Genomic DNA, 21715 nt, shown 5'->3' with positions numbered 1-21715 from the left:
ATTTTCTATATTAAGTAGAAAGTTTAGAAGGAAAGAACAACTAGAGGAAATGGTGTTGATGTAAAATGTAACGTCTGAGAGATGAATTACTGAAAACTTTGATTGCACTGCCAACACGCAATACTATTTTTGTTGTTGTTGCAGGGAAATGCAAACCTATCGCGCTCAATTCTCAAAAAAGATAATTTTGTTTTAGTACTCCAAATGACAGTCATTATAATGCGCGACGAGTTGGACAGTATTACAGCAGGGCTTTTAACTTTGAAACGGCCGTGGCGGAACTGAATGCAGCACCGTGGCCGGACGGGCCAGCAGCACAATGACGCTGGACACTGTGACTGTGTATGTGACACTGGTGGCTGACAGATAAACAAACCCCGTCTTGCATGGCTCTGTGGACCTTTGACAACTAACGGTACCAGTCTCAGTGTTGCTAGACAGCTAATCTTAATGCCGACAACAGTACCGTGGTTAAAAGAGGATGGCTCCATTGATGGAAAGTTAAATATAAGAGTTGAGCCCGCTGAGAGGTGAGTTGATACAAGTTGTGGCTAGAAAACTTAACGGTTAGCTAACAGTGGCTAACAAGACGTAGTAACAGTTAGCTAACTAGTAGACAGGACTTGCTGCAGCTGCTATAAATTACTGAATATTTATTCGGTTAGTTATTAAGTAGAGTTTAGCATGAGCTGCATGACCATATACTAGTTTGCTAAAATAAGCTAACTAGTTAATTAGCCTTTGACCGAAGCCCCCATCCTCTGTAATATGAGCTGGGTCCCAACGCCCATATGGGCACCGCTAACTTGAGCTGGTGATGGTAAAAGCGGATCCAGTAATGAAAGCTAATGTTGCATTCGCTGGAAGTTCACTTGTTGCATCCTCTGCTGACGGTGGCAACTCCTGCTCCGAGCATAAGGTCGGCTAATCGTTGACGGTGCGGAATAAATTGTTATTCTAACAGACCTTTTTCACCGCTGGCATTTTGACATGACATAGCGTAAACACAGGTGCTAGCAATAATACTAATTAATGTTCAGTTCCTTTCAGGAGCAGTCAGGGTGCTCCTAATGTACATGTTGGTTCATTAAGCTCTGCTACAGTAAATGGGACGGGACCTTAATTCGTAACATTGTTCACGCCTGTGTTTATTTCATCATTTCATATGGCTGTGGACAAAAAGGTTTATTGTCTTTAAGCTCTGCCAAACATTTGTGTAGACTTTTTTTCACGGCAGCCATATTAATTTGAAACAGGATAAACACAAGTGTTACCATTGATACTAATTAGGGCCCCTTTTGACCTGAATTGAAAGGAACCTTCATTAGCATCATTACCCTACTATTTCATGTCAAAATGGCTTCTGGTAAAGAGGACTATGATAGGGATATACACTCACCTGCCATTTTATAAGGTACACCTCGTTAGTACCAGGTTGGACCCCTTTTTGCCTTCAGAACCACCTTAATTCTTTATAGATTCAATAAGATGCTGGAAACATTCCTCAGAGATTTTGGTCCATATTGACATGACAGCATCACACAGTTGTTGTGACAGCTGCAAATTCATGATGCGAATCTCCCGTTCCACCACATCCAAGAGGTGCTCTGTTGGACTGAGATCTGGTGACTGTGGAGGCCATTGGAGTACAGTGAACTCACTGTCATGTTCAAGAAACCAGTTTGAAATGATTTGAGCTTTGTGACATGGTGTGTTATCCTGCTGGAAGTAGTCATCAGAAGATGTGTACACTGTGGTCATAGAGGGATGGACATGGTCAACAACAATACTCAGGTAGGCTGTGGTGTTTAAAGATGCTCAGTTGGTACTAAGAGGCCCAAAGTGTGTCAAGAAAATACCCCCCACACCATTATGCCACCACCAGCAGCATGAACCATTGATACAAGGCAGCATGGATCAATGCTTTCATGTTGTTTATGCCACATTCTGACCCAACCATGTGAATGTCATAGAAGAAATTAAGACTCATCAGACCAGGCAACATTTTTCCAATCTTCTATTGTCCAATTTTGGTGAGCCTGTATGAATTGTATCCTCAGTTTTCTGTTCTTAACTGACAGGAGTGGCACTCAGTGTGGTCTTCTGCTGTTGTAGTCCATCTATTTCAAGATTTGATGTGTTGTGTGTTCAGAGATGGTCTTCTGCAAACCTTGGTTGTAATGAGTGGTTATTTGAGTTACTGTTGCCTTTCTATCATCTCAAACCAGTCTGGCCATTCTCCTCTGACCTCTGACATCAACAGAGCATTTTCATCCAGAGAACTGCTGCTCACTGGATATTTTCTCTTTTTTTCGGACCATTCTGTTGTAAACCCTAAAGATGGTTGTGCATGAAAATCCCGGTAGATCAACAGTTTCTGAAATACTCAGACCAGCCTTCAAAGTCATTCTGATGCTCACTATGAACTTGTCTTGACCACGTCTACATGGATAAATGCATGGAGTTGCTACCATGTGACTGGGTGATTAGATATTTGCGTTCACGAGCAGTTGAACAGGTGTACCTAATGAAGTGGCCAGTGAGTGCATGTTCAATAGGCCAGGTTGGAGAGATCAGATGAAAACATATCAGGTATAACAGTCATAATTTGCTTTATTGGCATAAGGCTGTCAAAAGTATTGGTAGTTTGATATTTTTTCAATTTCGCATGTTAAAAACAATTCAATATCCATTAATTATAGTATCAAAACTACATAACTATGAAAGACCTCAGTTCGGTACAGTCTATTGTTCTGTCTGAAATTTGGCATACAGCAATACCAGACGGTGCTCAGTGACATTTTCTGTACCAGCACTGTGTGCAGGTTGTTCACTTAAAAAAACAAGAAGAACAAAATATGTATTTTACTTGTGTGCCTAAGACGTTTTTCTTTATGCTGTGGTATCGGAAGAGGTGTTGAGTATCATTTTTTCATAATGGTATTGTATTGAAGTTTAAAGGTATAGTTCACCCAAAAATGAAAATTCAGTCATTATCTACTCATCCTCATGTCAATTGAAGGTCGGGTTTAGTTTTTTAGTCCACAAAACACTTCTGGAGTTTCACAGGAAAACAGCATCACAGAATCTTCCAAACAGTTGAAGTGAATGTGACCAGTTTACCAATGTTAAAAAACAACAGAATACAACGTGTCTCCATACTGCTCATCTGGTGTAATCCAAGCCTCCTAAAGCCCCAACATGCCAAGTTGACTTGAAAGACGTCATTTACACCATGTTTTTAGCCTGAATCTTCACTGTAGATCCCTAGATTGGAGCCACGTTCACATGCACACTGTCTGAACTGGGTGTGTGTTGTGACAGTATGTGCACACAAGTGAAGTGCATGTCAGGGCCATAGGAGACTTGGATTACACCAGTATGGAATCATCTTGTGTTTTTCTTTTCAGTTATTTTTTTCCATTTGAAAACTGGTCACCATTCAGTCCCATTGTTTGGGAGATTCTGCAACACTGTTTTCCTGTAAAACTCCAGCAGTGTTTTGTGGACTAAAATACTAAACCTGACCTTCAATTAACACGAGGGTGAGTAGATAATGACTGAATTTTCATTTTTCTGTGAAATATCTCCTTAAAATTCCATTATTGTGACAACTATAAAATTATGTATTGGTTGGTGTTAACATGGCCAAAGCAGTTACTGACACAGATTTTTTTTCCTCCAGGCTGTATATAAAGGTTTTTCCAGAGGCAAATTCTTGTTCCATTTATAACAAAAAAAAATCACCTGTTTTCAGTGGTATATTCACTGTGCTTGCTTTCAACTGTGCCTCCCTCTTTTTTTCTGAATCCTCCCTCTAAGAGATAGGACTAATACTGTAATCATCACCTGTGCTTTCATCATGCTGAAAATGTTGTATTTCTAGTTACTACATCCATCTAAAACATTTAATAAATAACTGACCATTTCTCCAATTCTGTCACACCCTCCAGTGTCTCATCTTTCCAGTGACCTGATGTGATAATTGCATGCTGCATGTCTGATAACCACCCATCACCCACCTGCACTTCCTCTCACTTCTGATGCATGGCCCTTCTTTTGAATATGAATAAATCTCGACGTTCCTTGCATGTTGTGCTGTGAGTGTGTCATCATGACGAAAGACAGGGATAACCCTCTGGCACTGTCGTCCAAGAAACCAAGCCATGGCCAGACGGACTACGGACTGGAGCTAGAGAGGCTGCGTGTTGAGTTGGAAGCAGAAAAGAAGCGAACACGGAGGGCCCATGGACACCTCTGTGTGGAGCTGAGACACCTGCGAGAAGAAGCAGAGAGGGAACAGCAGAGGGCCGTGAAGGAGCTGACAGCCAGGCGAGGGTGCCAGAAAGACAGTCACTCTATCAGACGCTGGCGTCTGCTGGCTAAGGAGGTGGACATAAAAGACAGTGGACTACATGCTGAGGTTGAGTCCATAGGGAGAGAGTCTTTTTGTTTGTGCAGTGGAGAAACGTATACAAAGCTGGAGCATTTGCTGCTGACGCTGTATGAGAAGATAAATGGTGAGCAGGCAGTCTATAAATTGCGTCACAGGCAGGAATTGGAGCTAGAAAAGGCTATCTTCCTCTGCCACCTGCTAGAGGCTCCTGGAACACTGTTGCAGGGGAGGAAGAGAGCAGGACCCTCCTGCTACACTTTTAAACGTTCCTCAAGAAAGCCAACTCAGGAAGAAAGCAGTAACTCTTGTCAGACAAAGCCTCTCCTGACCTCTTCCAGGACCTCAGTACAGAGATCCTGCAGTGCCTCCCACTCACCTAAGGAAGAAACCAAACAAGATCGGCGAAAGCAGCCGTTAGGGAGGGCCCTCTCTGCAGCTGACCCCTGCACCACTGCTGCAGTCGTGGACACCTGTCAAAGCAGCTCTCTGAAAATTTGTCACCTTCACAACGCTCCCCATGCAGGCTGGGACAGCCAGCCCCCCTACTGCGCTGAGTCCTCTGGGTCAGACAAGTCACCACCCTCCAAATGCATGGACAGGAACATGGAGGTAAGCCTTCCAAATTCCACACATGGCTTTAATTCAGAAATTGCACTAGTGTGCACTTACAGACTTTGTTGGTCTTATTTCATACTGAAATGGGCTATGAAGCCCTGAAGGATTTATGGCAATACAATTATTTTGGCTCTGTGTCATGTAAATAATCACATGAGATTTTAATAAGATCATAATTATATGCAAGATTAATGTGGCAAATCATATCACAACCTTTCCCATTAAACTGTTTTGTCACATGAAAAAAAGGAAATTTGCTACATTGCCATTGTATTCACATGATAAATCTTAGGTAAATGGAGCAGACATAGTGGCAGGTACTATATGGGGAAAAGGCAGATGGGAACGTGTTAGTAGTGACTGAGACAATCAGCAGTTGACCTGACCAGTTTAAACACCCCCCCACCTCAGTAAGTAGGCCCAGTAACCAAGTAGTAATAACAAGAATACCAAAATTACATTACATTTCCCCCCATGTACACCTTAGAGGCAGGTGGCACACCCCAAAGTGTACACACACCCCACTTTGGGAAACCCTGATTTAAAGGAAAACATTACTTCCAAATAGATTTGTTCATCATAATACCTTAAGATAGAATACCTGTAAAATTTCTGTATCATCTTTCAGGCTTTCATAATAATCAAGATGGGGCAAGTGTCATATCAAGTTTAGAACAAATTTTATAATGGCTGCTGTTGACAGTTATGACTGGTTATGAATCTGGCTACTTAGGACCTAAAGTGTGTGACACACGACACACATGGAGCACACAGGCACATTAATCTGTGCTCTTGTTAACGTAGCTAGCAAGAACAGATGACAAAAAACTAATAGATCATTTTTATTATTATTATTATTCTCAAGCGTCAACTACTGTTGCTCCATGTGAGCTGTTTGCCTAATCTAATATCAGATGTATTCTTTGTATTGCAGTGGTGTTTTGTGTGTCCTTGAATTCTGAATTGGCTTCTTGTTTTCCTCATTGCTTTATTCAAACGCATAAAATATAGATGACAACGATGTACGATTATTTAAACAGAAGCAGATGGCCACAAAGTGCATCACGGAAACTCAGCTACTAACTAACATCTTGATCGCCAAATCAAAAGCGATATATAAACATTGATTTGGCACACACAGCACAGTCTGCATTACAGAACACAGCATAACTGTATTTCTTGCAAGTCAGTGACCAGTTGCTATCAATAAATCTTTTTACCAATGTGGTGACAGTCTGTACTAGGCGTTGTTATAAACACTGAGGCCCCATCATAGTTATACAAAACAACAGAGGTATAAACTATTTAGGCGATCATAGCCCACTCTCTGTCGTCTTATGAGTAGTTTTTGTTTATCAGGTAGCTTCCATCAAGTGAGGACACTGTGTTTCTGTCAAATAATTCCCCTCTATTTGAACTAGGCTGAGTGTGTGCTGGTGATGAAGAACAAAGCAAGAATTGGTAGCAGTTCAATTAGGAGTTTATTTTATTTTTTTGTAGCAATTCAACACAGACTGCACTAGTACAAGAAAAGGAGAAGCAAACGTCAGCTAATGTTGCAGTCTTTTTCGTTGTCATTATGATGCAGGATATGTTTATACATTCAGTATGACTGATGTGATGACTGTGAGGAAAACTGCAGGGTGTGAGGAGAGAGGAGGGCTTAGCAAGTGTGGGTGGATCTGTTTATACCTCTTGTTGGAGTGGCAGAAGTGGGTCAGTATGCTTCAGTCTCTTAAATTTTGGATCAGGTTTTCATAGGGAGGAAATTGAATAATTAATCAAAGCTTCAACACCAGTGCCCAGTTGCCAAACCTCATAGTTGTTTCACATTTCTTGCACAACCACATTAAGGCATCTTCTTTGTTATCACAGTAACTGGCATCAGGGTGAAGTGAATTTTTAAAAGGTGTCCAAATGGGAATCCTTCTAAAACCAGAATGGACTGGATCCCACCTGTTTTGTTCAGACAGATTTACATTGTCTTTTTAAAGTGTGAAAAATGGAACATACTGTCATTCATGTAAACTTTGTATATTTGGTTTATAATGCATCACCTTTCTGCATTTTCTACATAACAGAGCTGCAACAATTTATTGCTTAATTGATTATATGTTGATTATCAAATTAATAGCAAACTATTTTGATAATTAATTAATCAGTTTGAGTCATTTGTTGTCTTTAAGAAAAAAAATCTATGATTTCAGCTTTTTAAATGTGAATATTTTCCTGTTTGTTTACTCCTCTCTGATAGTAAACTGAATATCTTTGGATTGTGGACAAAACAAGACTTTGAGTATGTCATGTTGAGTTATTAGAATTAGTGATCAACATTTTTAAGCATTTTTTTGGACATTTTTAAAACTAATTGAATAATCAAGAAAATAATCAACAGATTAATCAATAGTAGCCTACTAAATAACATGTCTGTGCTCTATAAGATAGCCTGTCAAAGAATAAAAATACCAAATCCAAAACACACACGTGTGTTTTTTATGCTTAATGAGATACTGTACCTGAAAGATTATATATATATACAATTCACTAGGGAAAAATTGATCATAAAGCCCTTTAAATCACAGAGAATTTAACCAAAAAAAAGAGCTTTTTGGCTATGACAGACTTTTGTGATCATCTCAACTACCGCATGATAAAATTCTAATTTGCTTAAATCTTTAAATTCATATTATAATATAAAGAAAAGCAATATATCAAGCAATAAAGACACAATATTGGTGTATAAATCTGCCAGTATATCTAATCGATGTGGTGGTAGTCAGATTACAGCTGACAGTGTTTGTTTTTTAAGCTTTTTTACTAAATGCTAAACGATCCAAATTAGACTTGGTCTCTTTCCTGTGTGTCTTAATTTAATGGCAAACATTTTATGTGAGATGTATTTGACAGGCGGCTGGCTTTTCAGTCACACAATGGGCAGCCAGGGAGACTGTCAAAATATGTCACTGTGATGGGATGTCAATACCACTGAACCATGATGGACCTGGCTGCAGCTCATTTCCATGCAGGGAATATGTTGTTTGACATCTATTAGATTGTGCTGACTGGATACTTTTCTTAGTTTTATGCTCTGTGAGATTTTTTTGTATTCACTGAATGTGTCCTGTGTACAACATGTGATAAGAACATATGCTGGTGACAGTGGTCATGTGTGCAGCAGTGATGTCACACGTGTTGTTCTTTGTTGGATGTTTTACTCTGTTCCCCATCAGAGAGTAAATTTATTTATGAAAGGAGCTGAAGCAGAATAGAAATAATGTTCAGTGGTTGGTTGCCGCCTTTAGGCTACTGAAGTCATGGTCTTGTGAGCGCATTGTAATTAATAGGAAATAGACTGCAGCTCTAAAATGCAGTGTTAGGGAAAAGTAAGCAACTCCTTAATTTTGTGGCATGAGCTGGATCTGTGTGGTGGAGGCTCTTTCCATACCTATCAGTGCTTTGAAATGGTGACAGTCAGTAAAGAGAAAATAGATATTACTTTTTTATTTTCAGAGTGATTTATTTAAATGCAGCTGCCTCAATGTTGACTTAAGTGGCAGTGTAGCAGAAAAATGCCAGTTAAAAGAATTACAGCAAAATATCTAGGCCTATTTTTAACTTTGCTGCACCCTGCTATGGGTTTTCTGACAATGACCTTTAAAGGAACAGAAGGTAGACTGTTGCATTATATCAAAGCAGGCACACTGCATGACTCTAAAGCATCAGCTGACTTTGTGACTGCAACAAAACTGTCACAAGGTATTAAAATTGATTTTGGCCTGCCGTAGATGAATGGAGAATAGACAGGAAAAGAGGTGTTTGGATTGATACCTGAGATGAATGTGTAACTAAATTTAGCTTATTGTGGCATTAGTGGTGGACTGGAGTAGTGAATAAAATCTGGACATAATATATTTAATTTCATATTTGAACAGTGCAGCACTATTACATACATTTCTAGAAGAAAATCTAGAAAGGTTCACACACATCTCTACTAACTGTATAATTGTTTCCCTTTCCTAGACTGTATTCAATAATCACCCCAAAAGTACTTTGCAAGCATAATTTTTTTCCAGTGTAAACATGTCTAAGCCACTGTAAAGACAAAGGCCTACTCATGTAAACATGACTATTTGCTGCTTGAGTTGATGATGGTTGAACTTTCTTAATATTGCCTCGAGGGATGCACTGATCCAATACACCAGATCATTACCTGCACCAATATTGTCCTTTTTAAGAGGATTGGGTATTGGCTGTAACATGCCTGATCTACATTAAGTACAGTTTCTTTGTCAATATTATAAAAAAGTGTTTCTGCTACCAGGTAGATTCATTTGACCACAGTGATCCCTGGCCTCATGGTACTATTAAAAAAATTATGCCAAGGAGCTCCATGCAGAAGGATATACAAGTAGGAAATAATTGGTTTTAGGCCCTACAACTAAAAATCATTTTCATTTAATTCTTTTGTCAGTTATTTTCTTGAATAATCGATCAATTGTTTCATCTACAAAAAGTCAAAAAATTGTGAAAGATGCTCAGTTTAATTTCCCAGACCCCAAAGTAACATCTTTAAATTGTTTTACATTTCATCTGATTTTACCCTCTAAAAATTATTAATTGGCAATTATTTTTATTTCAATCCACTTACCAATTATCAATTAATTGTTGCAGCACTATTTGGTTTGGTATTTGAAATGAATGCCAATGTATTAATTGGTAACTGAGCTTCTAAACTATACACATCTTTACCAGCAATAAACATATCAATAGAAGCTTTTTAGACTGATAAAGTTTATGATATTAGTTAACCTTGCTTTATTAACTGTGTCCTATTGCTAACTTTTCCCTTTTCCCTACTTTAAGCTGCAGTCTGTTTTACTTTATGATCAGGTCAGAGTAGATGGAAAGCAGCAGCCTGTGGCGTATGGTACTGGTTGTTAGGAAGTGCCAATGGCAGTAGAGTTGCACCCTGCTGCCTCAAAATTCAGACTGCAGATGTTGCTCAGTGGCAGACACAGTGGCAACCAGTCGCTGTCTGAAAGCACCTGAAGGTGTCTATATGATTATTTAATGCCTTAACAAATGCCCCATTTTTCTGTGCACAAACTTGAAAATGACCCAAAGTAAAAGGGTTACTGTTCATTATCCCTTCTAATTAGAATCATAATCTTAATTCTCTAAAATGTGACTCTTTAGAGGTAGCTTTTAGAAAGTCTGAAGTAGTCTTGGTTATGGTGAACCAAATATACAGGGGTACAAGAAGTTTTTGTTGTCAACCTCTAATTTTTATTATCTTTTATTTGGTTTTATTTCTTATATTTACTGCTCTATATACATGCCTGTAATGCCTAATATTGGGATCTTAAAATGGTTCACCTAGATAGAATTGTAGAGCTTTGTACTTTCAAATGATGTGTAGTTTGTCAGGGTCAAGTGGAGTTTTAACCAGATGCCCTCCTAAATATCTTAACAGCGCCACACAAACCCAGCCTTTAATCAGACCACTGCTTAGTAAGGGGATTTATTAACCCGCCTTGCTCATTTGATAGACAGTTAGATGGAATACGGCTAAATGTCAAGTTAATTTGTAAGCCAGCATTGAGCTATGACAGAGTTTATCTTTCATTGCACCAGACCTACAGCTTTATATGTTTTTTAATGTCCGTGTCCAAGCCTTAATTACTAAAACTTGAGGAGCATTCTTTACCTTGTCAGACAGTTGTTTCTCTCCTACACAACTGCAGTAAAACACTTGAATTAGTCTGGACTGGACACACTTGTTCCTGTGCCTGCCTCCTGCAGCCTCCCTATGTTGCAGTGTGTGTACTGCCTCTTGAACAATCAATAGGCAGCCAACATCATTCCAGCGTCATCTCCATGGAAACGAGCTCTAGTCGCGGTAATGATTGGGCCCCGTCTCAAAGCCTGCCTTTTTGTGATAGGACGGTGGAAGCAGTGCTCCCTACCCCCTCCTCCCAGCGACACTCGCCGTCTTACACACACACACATTTTTCCCTTCGTCCTCTTTCTTCACCTTTATGGCGCTGTGACCAAGATGGGATTAAGCTGCCTGTCGAGTCTTATTGCATCTGGATAAAATGCTTTTTGACACAGCTGCATCAATGAGGATAGACTCACAGCTGAAGAGTCAACGGGCCACCCACATCTTCGCTCATACTGAGAGAATGGGGACCGAAGTGGATACCTGTTAGTTAGATCGTTGTATTGTTGTTTTTCTCCATTGCACGTCTCTTCTTGTTTGCTATTTCAGTTGGGCCTACATGCTGCGTTTCAGCGTTACGAAGAGGACTACTCTGTCTTTTCCCTTTTCTGGACAAGTAGCTATGACTAACCCCTGTCAGACAACAGAGCGGTAAGGCATGAAGAGACGGGCTATGTCAGTGTAGTGAGCAGGACTCTGAATCTGAATGCTACACTGTGATAAATACTAATCACGCTATGCTCAAGATGCTACCAGGGTGATGACATTCACTGAATTGCCTTCACAAGCCAAGGCCGAAAATATGTAATATCCCTTTGGAGCTGATTGTCCTCATTTTGGAAAACGTCACAGCGCAGAGAGGGAGGAAGTACTTTCCAACTCCTGGTTTATCTGTAACTGGTTTTGTCTTGAACATGGCACACAGACTCTTGCTGTAACAAGTCTTAGACAAGGAATAAGACCTTCATTAATGCTTTTTTTGTCCTCATTAACACCCACTTTACAAATTTGAGGCTTGGCATTGGCTTACTGATAACCATGGTAATAACAGTCCTTTGCTTGGTTTCCGACGCTTCACTTTAGCTGTGAAAGGACACTCCTTCGTATGAACTGTTGGAGGAAGGTGACAGTGACATCTTTATCTTTTTGAAGTCAACCTGCCACAGCTGATCTGTGTAATTCTCCTCCAGCAAATGAAAAGCCTGCGATGGCTTGGTCTTGGCTGGGCACCTCATTTGGTCATATTGATCCCATCTGTGCTGTTTGACTTTGGCAGAGAGTGATGTATGACCTGTGCACTCGGCCTGAGCAGCCCGAGCCTGCACCGGCACACGCAGAGATGGAGAGCCGGGAGGTGTCTGAAGCTCTCGGGCGACAACAGCAGGAGTTGAGGAGGTCGGAAGAGCAGGATAATAAGCACCATGGGCTCTCGGACAAGGCAGTCCCAACCACGGCTAATATCACTTCAACATCACTGTTAGGAAAAAGACACCACTCGCTTTATGCGAACCTCAATGGTTTCGAAGTGGAAGGCATACGCAAGGTAAATGTGCAGCATTTGTTGTTAATGGTTCGCATGAAACTGGGGCCTGGAGTCATGCGAGAGGCATCTTTTACCCCCCCTAATATGAGAAACAAATGAACAAATGACAGTGCAGTGTATTATAGGACCCCCAGTCTTCTTCAAAAAACAAAACCTGGTGATAGCTTTATGTCTCTTTTCAAATTACAATCTCTTAGATGTCAACTTGTTCTTCATATTCTATGACATATATAAAGCAGAAGTAAGTTTTACACTGTTACAAAACATATAGTTGGATTATCATTACCTCTGCTAAAAAGTACATTTTTGGCTCATCAGTTTGTTGGTCAGCAAGATTATGGAAAAACTACTGTGCAGTCTTCATGAAACTTGGGTGGAAGGGTATCATATGGGCCAAGGAAGAGCCCATTAAATATCGGAGCAGAGATACACAAATTATTTTTTACTTTTGTTGACTTTGTGATATAGGTCAGCTGAGATGATGAGGCTTCAGCTGAGCAGATCCATATTTTGGCATAATTCTAATACTTTTGGAAATATATCCAGACACATAGTGTTTGAGCTGTGCATATCATAGACAACTGTTAAATTGGTCTTGGTGAATGTCTGCATTTTCCAAGTGCCCTTGTAGTTTGTGTTGTTACACTGAACTTGTGTATGTGCAGTATTTTCTTGACACTTAATCTGTGACAGTGTTGTAGCTGCTGTGGTAGAAACAGAGGGTTAGCAGATAGTACACTGACCCATTGTGACCTTGATTCTAATTTCACACCTCTGTGTATCCTGTCAACACACAAGATCCAATTAATGGCAGCCAATTGAAAATCAATAGGAAACCCATGAAATTTCCAGATAATGGATGGTAGCTCATATAGCTTGTACAATGAAAGGCATCACTGTAAAGAACGATCGGAGTAACTTTATTACATTACTCAGTACAACTAAAAAAAATGGCTTATAATGTATAAGTAATTTAAATGGTCCATATGTTGTTTGTATTGAGAAACATCTTGAAGCACAGTTAGTAGATACTAGAGCAAGGGTGGGCAATTATTTTTCCTAAAGGGCCACATGAGAAGCCCTGATTGTTGCCAGGGGCCACACAAATTTTTCTCACACTGTACCTCAATTGTATCACTAAGATTAAATATAAAACACATACTGTACACTTAGTATTAGTCGTCAGCATTTATTATATTGAAAATCATTCCAAACAGCATCTTATTAAGAACATTAAATAATTCAGGAGTCTTTAAAAATACAATACAATTCTGTACAATGCCCAGATCTGTACTAGAGGCATGGACTCAAGTCACATGACTTGTGCTTGAGTCACAAATTTGATTTATATTTTAGAGTCAACTTCACAAAATCAAAAAAGACTTTCAACCCGACTTGGAATCTAACAACAATGACTTGTGACTTCACTTGGACTCAAGCCTTCTGACAGATGATAATTGCGAAATAGTTGGTACCTTCCTCCAAGCCCATAGATGATATTATTTAAAAAGTGTGCCACTAATCAATTCATTTCATTTCTGGAATCATCTAACGTAACATCCCCAGATGAACTTTGTTTGAACCAATCTGACAGCATCCAATTAATTTGTAGGAGAGAACCATGAAGAACTAATATTATTTTTTTTCCAGTTGGAAAAAAGGTACCTGATATAATGATGATTTTTTTCACGTACAAAATTCATGCAGTATCAACAAATGACGATTTGCAGTACGCTAAATGTGCAAGTTGAAAATTACAGATGAAGGCATAACAAGTTCCAAGTTTAGTTCAACATTTGAAGTAAGAAATAAGCATTGATAGTGAGCTAATGTTTAGGTAATGTTAGCTTAACAGTGAAGTAATCTAAATAATTTAGGCTGGAAACTCACTGTTACATTAACTTGTTTAGGCCTTAAAATTCAAAGTATAGAACTTGATGCTTGACTTGTGACTTGAATGCAAAGACTTGAGACTTACTTGTGACTTGGTCCCACCTCTGGTAGATACAGTATAAAGATTACAGGTAGTTAAATAGGCAGTACAATCCTGGACTGTGAAGAGTAACCCATGAAGACAGCTGAATCTCAGTCCTTTTTTCCTTTGTTTGGTGGTTTGAATTAATCCTTAATTGAGTCACAATCTCATAATTTAACCCAGGTAGTAATCAGTGTGTAACATTGCCTGCTGTATTCTCCACCCCCACCACTTCATTACCCAATCACTACAATCACAGCGTAGTAAAAACCCTTAATGAACTGTCAACACACAACATGAGAGGGTCTGTGGCCACAAAAGCTGAGAGGGATCATTAATTGATTCATTAGAAATGATTATTTGGCCATTTCAGACCAGTGGGGGTCATCAGTTGTGTTTTCCAGTAGGGGGCTGTCACTCTTGGATTATTGTTACTAATTACGTTGTTATTTGCAGTGGGGTTACCTTGATCATCCTTTCATTTTCTTATCACCAGTTCCACCCATAATTATGACTGTGTGTGTGGAAGCACTTCTATATGAATATAATGATCCTCTATGGTCCTATATAAGAAGATTACAACATTAATGCGACAAGCAGAGCAGGTATTGTACAGCAGAAGGAAAGTGAGTGAAACTTGTGGCTGGAAATGTCATCATGTTCAGCAACCCCCCATATGAATTGGCTGGGTTATAAATGGAGCATATAGAAAGATGGATGATTTTACTGTGTAGATGATGTTAGTCATCAGATCTCCATGATCCAGTGTGTTGCAGCCCACAAAGCACAAAGTTATTCCATGTGTTTTATTTCACATAAAGCTGTGTATTTTGGAATTTCTGATTGGCGTTATTTGGAAGTCTACTACTTTTGCTAACTAATGAACATTTTTGTCATTTTTTTAAAGCATTGTGGGGATATTTAGACACAAGCTTGGACAAAATAGGATCGAAGCTTTTAAGAGGTGACCTAAATGTTTGAGAAGCGAGCCTGTGATCTGGTGATCGCTGGTTCAATCCCCTGACTGGCAGGACAAATCTAGATGTGGAACATGAAAGGCAGTGCTTGCCCTTCCTTCATTACCACCACTGAGGTGCCCTTGAGTGAGGCCCTTAACACCAACTGCTCCAGTGGAGCTGCTTGAGTAGCCAGCAGATCAGACTAGAGTTGTACTGGGAGGCTTCCACGTGTGAATGTGTAACTGTGTGAATCAGCGATGTGTGTGATTAGTCGACTACATGATTAAACGTCACCACCCTTTCTGGTATTTCACCAGAAATACTAGTCGGTTAAATTATTTATCAGTATTTTATTCATGCACAATGCCAGTTAACGGTTGCCTTTAAGGTGTTGCAGCTGTTTGCGACTAGTCGGGGCTGTGGCACCATCGAACGGCACCCATTCTCGCAAAGCGCATATGCCATGATGGCCCAGGCCAGTGTTTCCCAATCCTGGTCCTCAGGGCCCACTGTCCTGCATGTTTTAGATGTTTCTCTGCTCCAACACACCTGATTCAAATGATCAGGTTGTTATCAGGCTTCTGCAGAGGCTTGATGATGAGCTGATCATGTGAATCAGGTGTGTTGGAGCAGAAAAACATCTAAAACATGCAGGACAGTGGGCCCTGAGGACCAGGATTGGGAAACACTGGCCCAGGCAAATCCAGATGTTGTTCAGCAAAGTCAGATGAATGACAGCTCATAAAACCAGTACCACTTGTCAGTGTTTTGATATAGAAAATGGTAATAAGATTGAATGTGGACCGTGACAGAATAAACTGGTATATAACCACTTGACTGGAGCAACATGTGACCACATTCAGCTCAAACACAGACATTAACCTGCAAGCAGAGCAGCTGCTGCTACTAGCACTGCTTTACACTAGCAGGGTGGCCAGACGACAGCTCATAAAACCAGCACGGTTTCTCAGTGTTGTGATATAGAAAATGGAAATAAGGTGGAGGCTGTGTCAGAAGACACACACATTAACCTGCAAGCATTGCAGCCACACTGTATAGCAGCCTAGCAGCTAATGTCAGCTCCTGGTAAACAATGTCATTTACATGCAGACACTGTGATCCTTTTCAGTCTGAAACGGTAAAGCATTTAGTGAGTCTTTGTCATGCGTTGTGAGTTAAGGTGTTATGTTCATATTGCACAGCACAAAGTTCCCCACATTTCAGCGGCATTTAAAATGTGATTTCGTGATCATAGACTGTGATTAACAGCTTCAAATGTCTCTTCATGCATGGTGAATTTTTTTGACAGTGTTAAACATTATCAGTTAATAAACTGTGCTCAATTTTAACTCCTTCCTGAGTGTTTTCCTTCTAGACTAGTTGACTAGCCTAAATTAAAATTTGTGTTTAAATGACAGGGAAATTAGTTGCCAGGAACATCACTAGTGTGAATGTAATCAGAGCATCCCCGAAGAAGAGAGAACTGCCCCCAATGAAACTATCCCAAAAAATAAAGGTTAAAAAAAGGAGAAGAGCATGCTCTTTTGTATAAACAACTCTGACATTCAGTTCAGTTCAGGAGTTATAATTGTTGTCTTCTGAAACTTCTGTAAGAATGAGAGAAACTAGAGAGTTTGGTCCTGTAGAAGAAGTGGTTAATCTTTATTTATACTATAAATACAGTGTTTTTGAAGCTTTGAGTGTTCACCTGCTAGTTTATCTGAGATTCCAAATGTTGCAGCAAACATCAGTCCAGCAGATTTTATTCCTCCAACGCAGCGCACAGTTTACATCTTCCTTGTTGAATATTTTTAAGCATTTCCACACAGAGGTGGTGGCAGACATCGTGTTGGTGTCTGATTCAGATGGTAGAGCCAAAAGATACTGTATTAAGTGCATTAATGATCAGAATGTGTGAATTCATGACACGTTGTGGTTTTTAACTAATTAAAGTGCTTGGTGTGTTTGTCCGGTAACACATAAGAGCAACAGAACATACACTACCCCACATGGAAATGAAATCTTTAGAATAATATACGTAGCACATGCTATGACTTAATTTTCCTTTTCTGTCAAATGCCAATTAAATTTATTAGTCTGTGGCTATTTTACAACTGCATTTTTTCCTGCTTTGCCTCAAGATTGGGGGGTCACTGCACCCCTGACTTCAACTTTGGAGGGTATGAAACCCAATGCCCCCCATAGATGGCATTTATGATAATAGTTTATTTCCTTAATAACATATTATCCTCTGAGGGAAAAAATCCTCACCTTTTTCACCTTTTTGTATTAAGACAACAGGATCATTAACATCAGTTTCACTCAGTTTACATCAGTGAGGATGTTTTAGACCCCAGCAAACTGAATACTGACACACACAGGAGATGAAGAGGGTGAGACAGCTCTGGACAGTTCATCAACAGGATAGTTCAAAATGGTGTGTCTGTGCAACGGGCACTCGGGTGATGGAGTGGGAGAAAAGGTGGCACTCTATCCTTTAAAAAAAGCCACTCCACACACCATCCAGTCCTCCCCTGCTTGTGCTCCCTGCTCACTCCTACTCTGCTCCACTCACATGCTTTGGTCAGGATGAGGGTGATATATTTGTTTCCAGTTGTTTCATATGAGTATTTCAGTGGCTGCAGTTTGTCTGTCATCTAGAACCATCATAGAAAAGCTGCATAAGTCTGTGAGTGCTAGTTACATGAAGTAGTTGTCATTGTCCGTCTTTCCACTTCATGTAAGAAAGAAGCATGATTCTACTGTAGGCTAATGAGCTTGTTGACTGTGTGGTCCACTGTGATCCCAACTCTTTAACACCTGTCTAGATGCCATATGGCTGCCTCTCTAATGATTGTTGGGTTTACACTCTATCACTTCCAAATGGAGGTACAGAGAGACCATTTACAGTACAAACAAAACCCTGTGTCTCCTCAATAACTGCACTGAAGATAGGTCTTTTTCCTGATTGACTGTATTTAGCTGTGATCCCTCCCTCTGATTATGGAACTAAGGCCAGACTGCCACTGTCTGATATCCTTTGAAAGTGGTCTTTTGTTCAGAGTTGTATAAAGACTGTTGTCCAGTGGTTAGAGTTCTTGGTGCCTTTGCTACACACAGTTCAACTCCAGTCACTGCCTGGTCTGTTAATGAATATCTTGTTAGGATGTTTGACTTCTGAGAATGTGCAAGCATGTTTCAGCTCTGAAAAAAACACTGAAGCTGCTCTTTGTTTATATTGGGGGTGCTTGTGTTCACACACAATATCTCTACCTCACTTAATCCAGTTATCCAGGGCAATTCCAGCCTTGTAAAATAACCTCAATGTAAGTGAACTTGTCACTTACTCTGGTGTCAGCTGTGTCTCTACAGCCTGTGAGCACATGTACTTTCATATTGTCAACATTTCACATGCTGTGGATAAAATGGCATTACTGAATTCTTCTGAATACTGGGGACCTGTTTAGCGCAGTCAAAGCAGCTCTATACCAAGTGCACTTTCTCAAGGTAAAGGGCAGTATAAAAAGTTATTGCTAATAGTAATATCAATAGCAAAGTAATAGCTAATTGTTAAATGCAGAGGGTTGGGTGTTTGACGCACTGACGCCAGCCCTACAGGTCACCACTGACCCAGTTTGTACCTGTGGGAGAACTGAAAGTGGAGCAACGTGTCTATGTAGAAGACCTGATTTCACTATAACTTTGCTCGTAGAAAGTAATCACAGATCTCAAAAGAGGATGTATTCATGGTGGAGTCTTCTGAATTGTGAGGTGTCCGACAAGACAGCCCCCGACTAAAGATTTGCCTAGTTGACAAGTACTGATGGCAACATCATCACACTTTTTGTTTAATATCAGTTTAATTATTTAAATATATGCTTTTGGGACACAAAGCAAGCTGCCTGTTAAATACTAACGGCAAAAAGGGTAATGACTCTTGGTGTGTCTGAACAACCAGAAAGGAGACTGAGCATTTTGTTAATTTATTTCAACACAGTATAACCTCACACAACTTAGAAAACTCACTTCTTTACCGCTTTACATCTCCTGTCCCTGCCTGAACCTGCCATGTCTTCACTGTCCCCAGAGTCAGAGTCAAATCAATAAACCCATTTTTAATAACAATGCTAAACAGTGGCAACTTCAGTCGTGCATAGTGTTATACTAGTAGTGAGGGTGAGGGGTGGACTTGTTGGAAGTTCATGTTGGGATGTATTGTTCTCACATACGTTTTTGTAAAGATATGGGTGGTTATCTTGTTTTTTCAAAATTCTGTTAAAATGCCATATTTTCTACATGGTATTTTGCAGAGCATACATGATGCACTCTCAGAATCCATCAGCTATTATCTAGCAACAGTTGTAGCCAGAGGAAATCTTGATAATGTATTACAGGTACCTGGGCCAAGACTTTCAGGGCACCAATTATTTTTTAAAGTCTGATCAGCTACTTGACACATGATAATGAAGTTGGAGTTTAGAGTCGATGTCTACAGATATCTGCATATGAATGCAGATACATTTTAAAAAGCTGATAAAAAATTAAATCAGTGGCAGATGATAGCCAGTGGATTCCACATTTCCTTTTTGGTCAGTGTGTTCTACCACTTTTTTTTCCATGCAGACTGTTTACCTGCATGCAAACTAAGCCTGCTCAAATGTGATTGGTCAGTACTGCCTGAGACAACAAATGCACCACAAACAGAAACTAGAACAATTCCAGTTCCAATCTTGTCCTTTGCCTACAGATTCTGCATTTATAGACAGATACCTGTTATAGAGGTTATACATGGTGGGAATCCTTATATATTTCACAGATTCATGTGCCTTAAAAGTAAAGCTGCAACTACCGATTATCTTCAATATCTTTTTACCTGTGTGTAAACCTGTGTGGATTATTTTCTTGATTAATTGCTTAAAATATAAAACATCAGAAAATAGTGTAAAAAATCATTCCCAGTTTCGAAGTCCAAGGGGAATTCTTCATATGGCTTATTTTATCCAGCCAATAGCCCCAAACCTGCAAGAAGAGATTTCTTTTATACATCTTGTCAGTCAATTAATCAATTTATTGCCAAATGTTGCTCCTGTAGCTAAAAGGTCATTTAGATTTCAGCAATCCATTTAAGATTAAAATTTATTTCTGTTGCTGATTCTGTATGGCTTCTTTTTGCCACAAGGTCCATCTTGTATGTATGTGTGTGCAGCCATGTATTGACTTGTGAATAATTGATAGAGCAGTGAGAAGGGAATCTCTGGAGTATTGGTCTATCACTGTGTCCCAGCCCAAACATCAATGTCTGTCTGTCTGCTGTCTGGCCGCAGTGAGGTACAGACTCTCTCTATGGAGTGGGGGTCACACGTTGTGCTCACTGTCACATTCACTTGCATCTGTCAAGCCAAAACATTGTACTGAATGTATAGAGCGTATCATGTTGATCGGTGGACCCTGAAACATTTAGTTTTGCTCACTGCTGCACATATTTGCTCTGACAAAGAATCAAATACAATGAAGCCTTGAAGCTTTTATGAAGTACTGTTGAAAATGAAAATGTGATCTGCATTGTAACACCATAACAAAACTGAAGAACAAGATCTTTTACACAGCAGGAGCCAGGAAATATTACACACAGCTGTATTTATCTGTAGGCCTTTTCAGACCTTAGAGCATAATCACACTTCTGATAAGAGCAAGAACTGGAAATAATCCATATTGAGGGACATTTTTAGTTCCTACTTTTCCAGCATAAAAGGAGCCTTGAGTGATATAAGTGTAAGTTCACTGGACAAACACATAAGCCAGTGCAAAGCCATTAACCACCATTTTTAAAAACCCATGTAAAGTGTTCTTGTTGTTTGTCAGGTTTACAGCTGACCATCTTATGTCACTTCAGCATTGTTATTGGTGATGATAATGCACACAGAGAAAAAGCCTATAGTTCTTGGAGCAGTTGCTTTCCCTAGAACTTTTGGTCAAAAATGCCTCAGTTCTGGCCTCTATTGTCTGTCTTCTCCCATTTTTACCTTTATCACATTTGCTGCTTCTTAACCTTTATTCACCAAATGGGTACTGTGAAAGTCTCCATTTATTGTTCCCCATTTTCCTGTCATCACTGCAAGTCCTGCTGGCACCCTTAATTATGACACCTAATCATTGAGAGAACAATGGCATTCAAGTAGTTTTAAAGTAGTTACATGGTGGAAATGGTTTGTGTGACAAGCCTGATATCATCTGTTGGTGTTTCCTCATTCATCTGTTCATTACCTGCAATGTTTAGCTCACACCTAATACCACACAGAGGGTGTCTGGCCCTCCCTCCTCACATTTACTTTCCCTATTCTGCGTCCAGACTGCTAAATGTTTGCTGTTCTCCATGGGCTCTCTGCTGTCTGTGACATTTCTGCATCATTTGGTCCGACTCCCAAACTGCTAGCTAGATTAGACCCATGATGACCTGCGTTCCTCCTCACAATGGGAAATGCTGTTTGCCTGGAGGAAGAAAGCG

At 39.8% G+C, this 21715-nt stretch overlaps 1 protein-coding gene across 1 annotated transcript in view; it reads left to right on the top strand.

Annotated features, from left to right (window-relative positions):
- Positions 1 to 291: 291 nt before the first annotated feature.
- The window catches only part of tspoap1 (TSPO associated protein 1), an 84312-nt gene continuing 62888 nt past the window's right edge, over positions 292 to 21715 (top strand). The window contains exons 1-4 of the mRNA XM_084730449.1: positions 292 to 530; positions 590 to 594; positions 4125 to 5005; positions 12010 to 12276. Of these exons, the coding sequence (XP_084586575.1) occupies positions 451 to 530; positions 590 to 594; positions 4125 to 5005; positions 12010 to 12276 (1233 nt within the window). The 5' untranslated portion in view covers positions 292 to 450. The remainder of the gene's footprint in view (positions 531 to 589; positions 595 to 4124; positions 5006 to 12009; positions 12277 to 21715) is intronic.

The sequence above is a fragment of the Lutjanus erythropterus genome, chromosome 11, assembly GCF_056507025.1.
Source record: "Lutjanus erythropterus isolate fLutEry1 chromosome 11, fLutEry1.hap2, whole genome shotgun sequence".
Taxonomy (NCBI): Eukaryota; Metazoa; Chordata; class Actinopteri; order Lutjaniformes; family Lutjanidae; genus Lutjanus; species Lutjanus erythropterus.
Note: the sequence above shows the minus strand (reverse complement) of the source record. Positions and strands in the feature narration are given on the sequence as shown.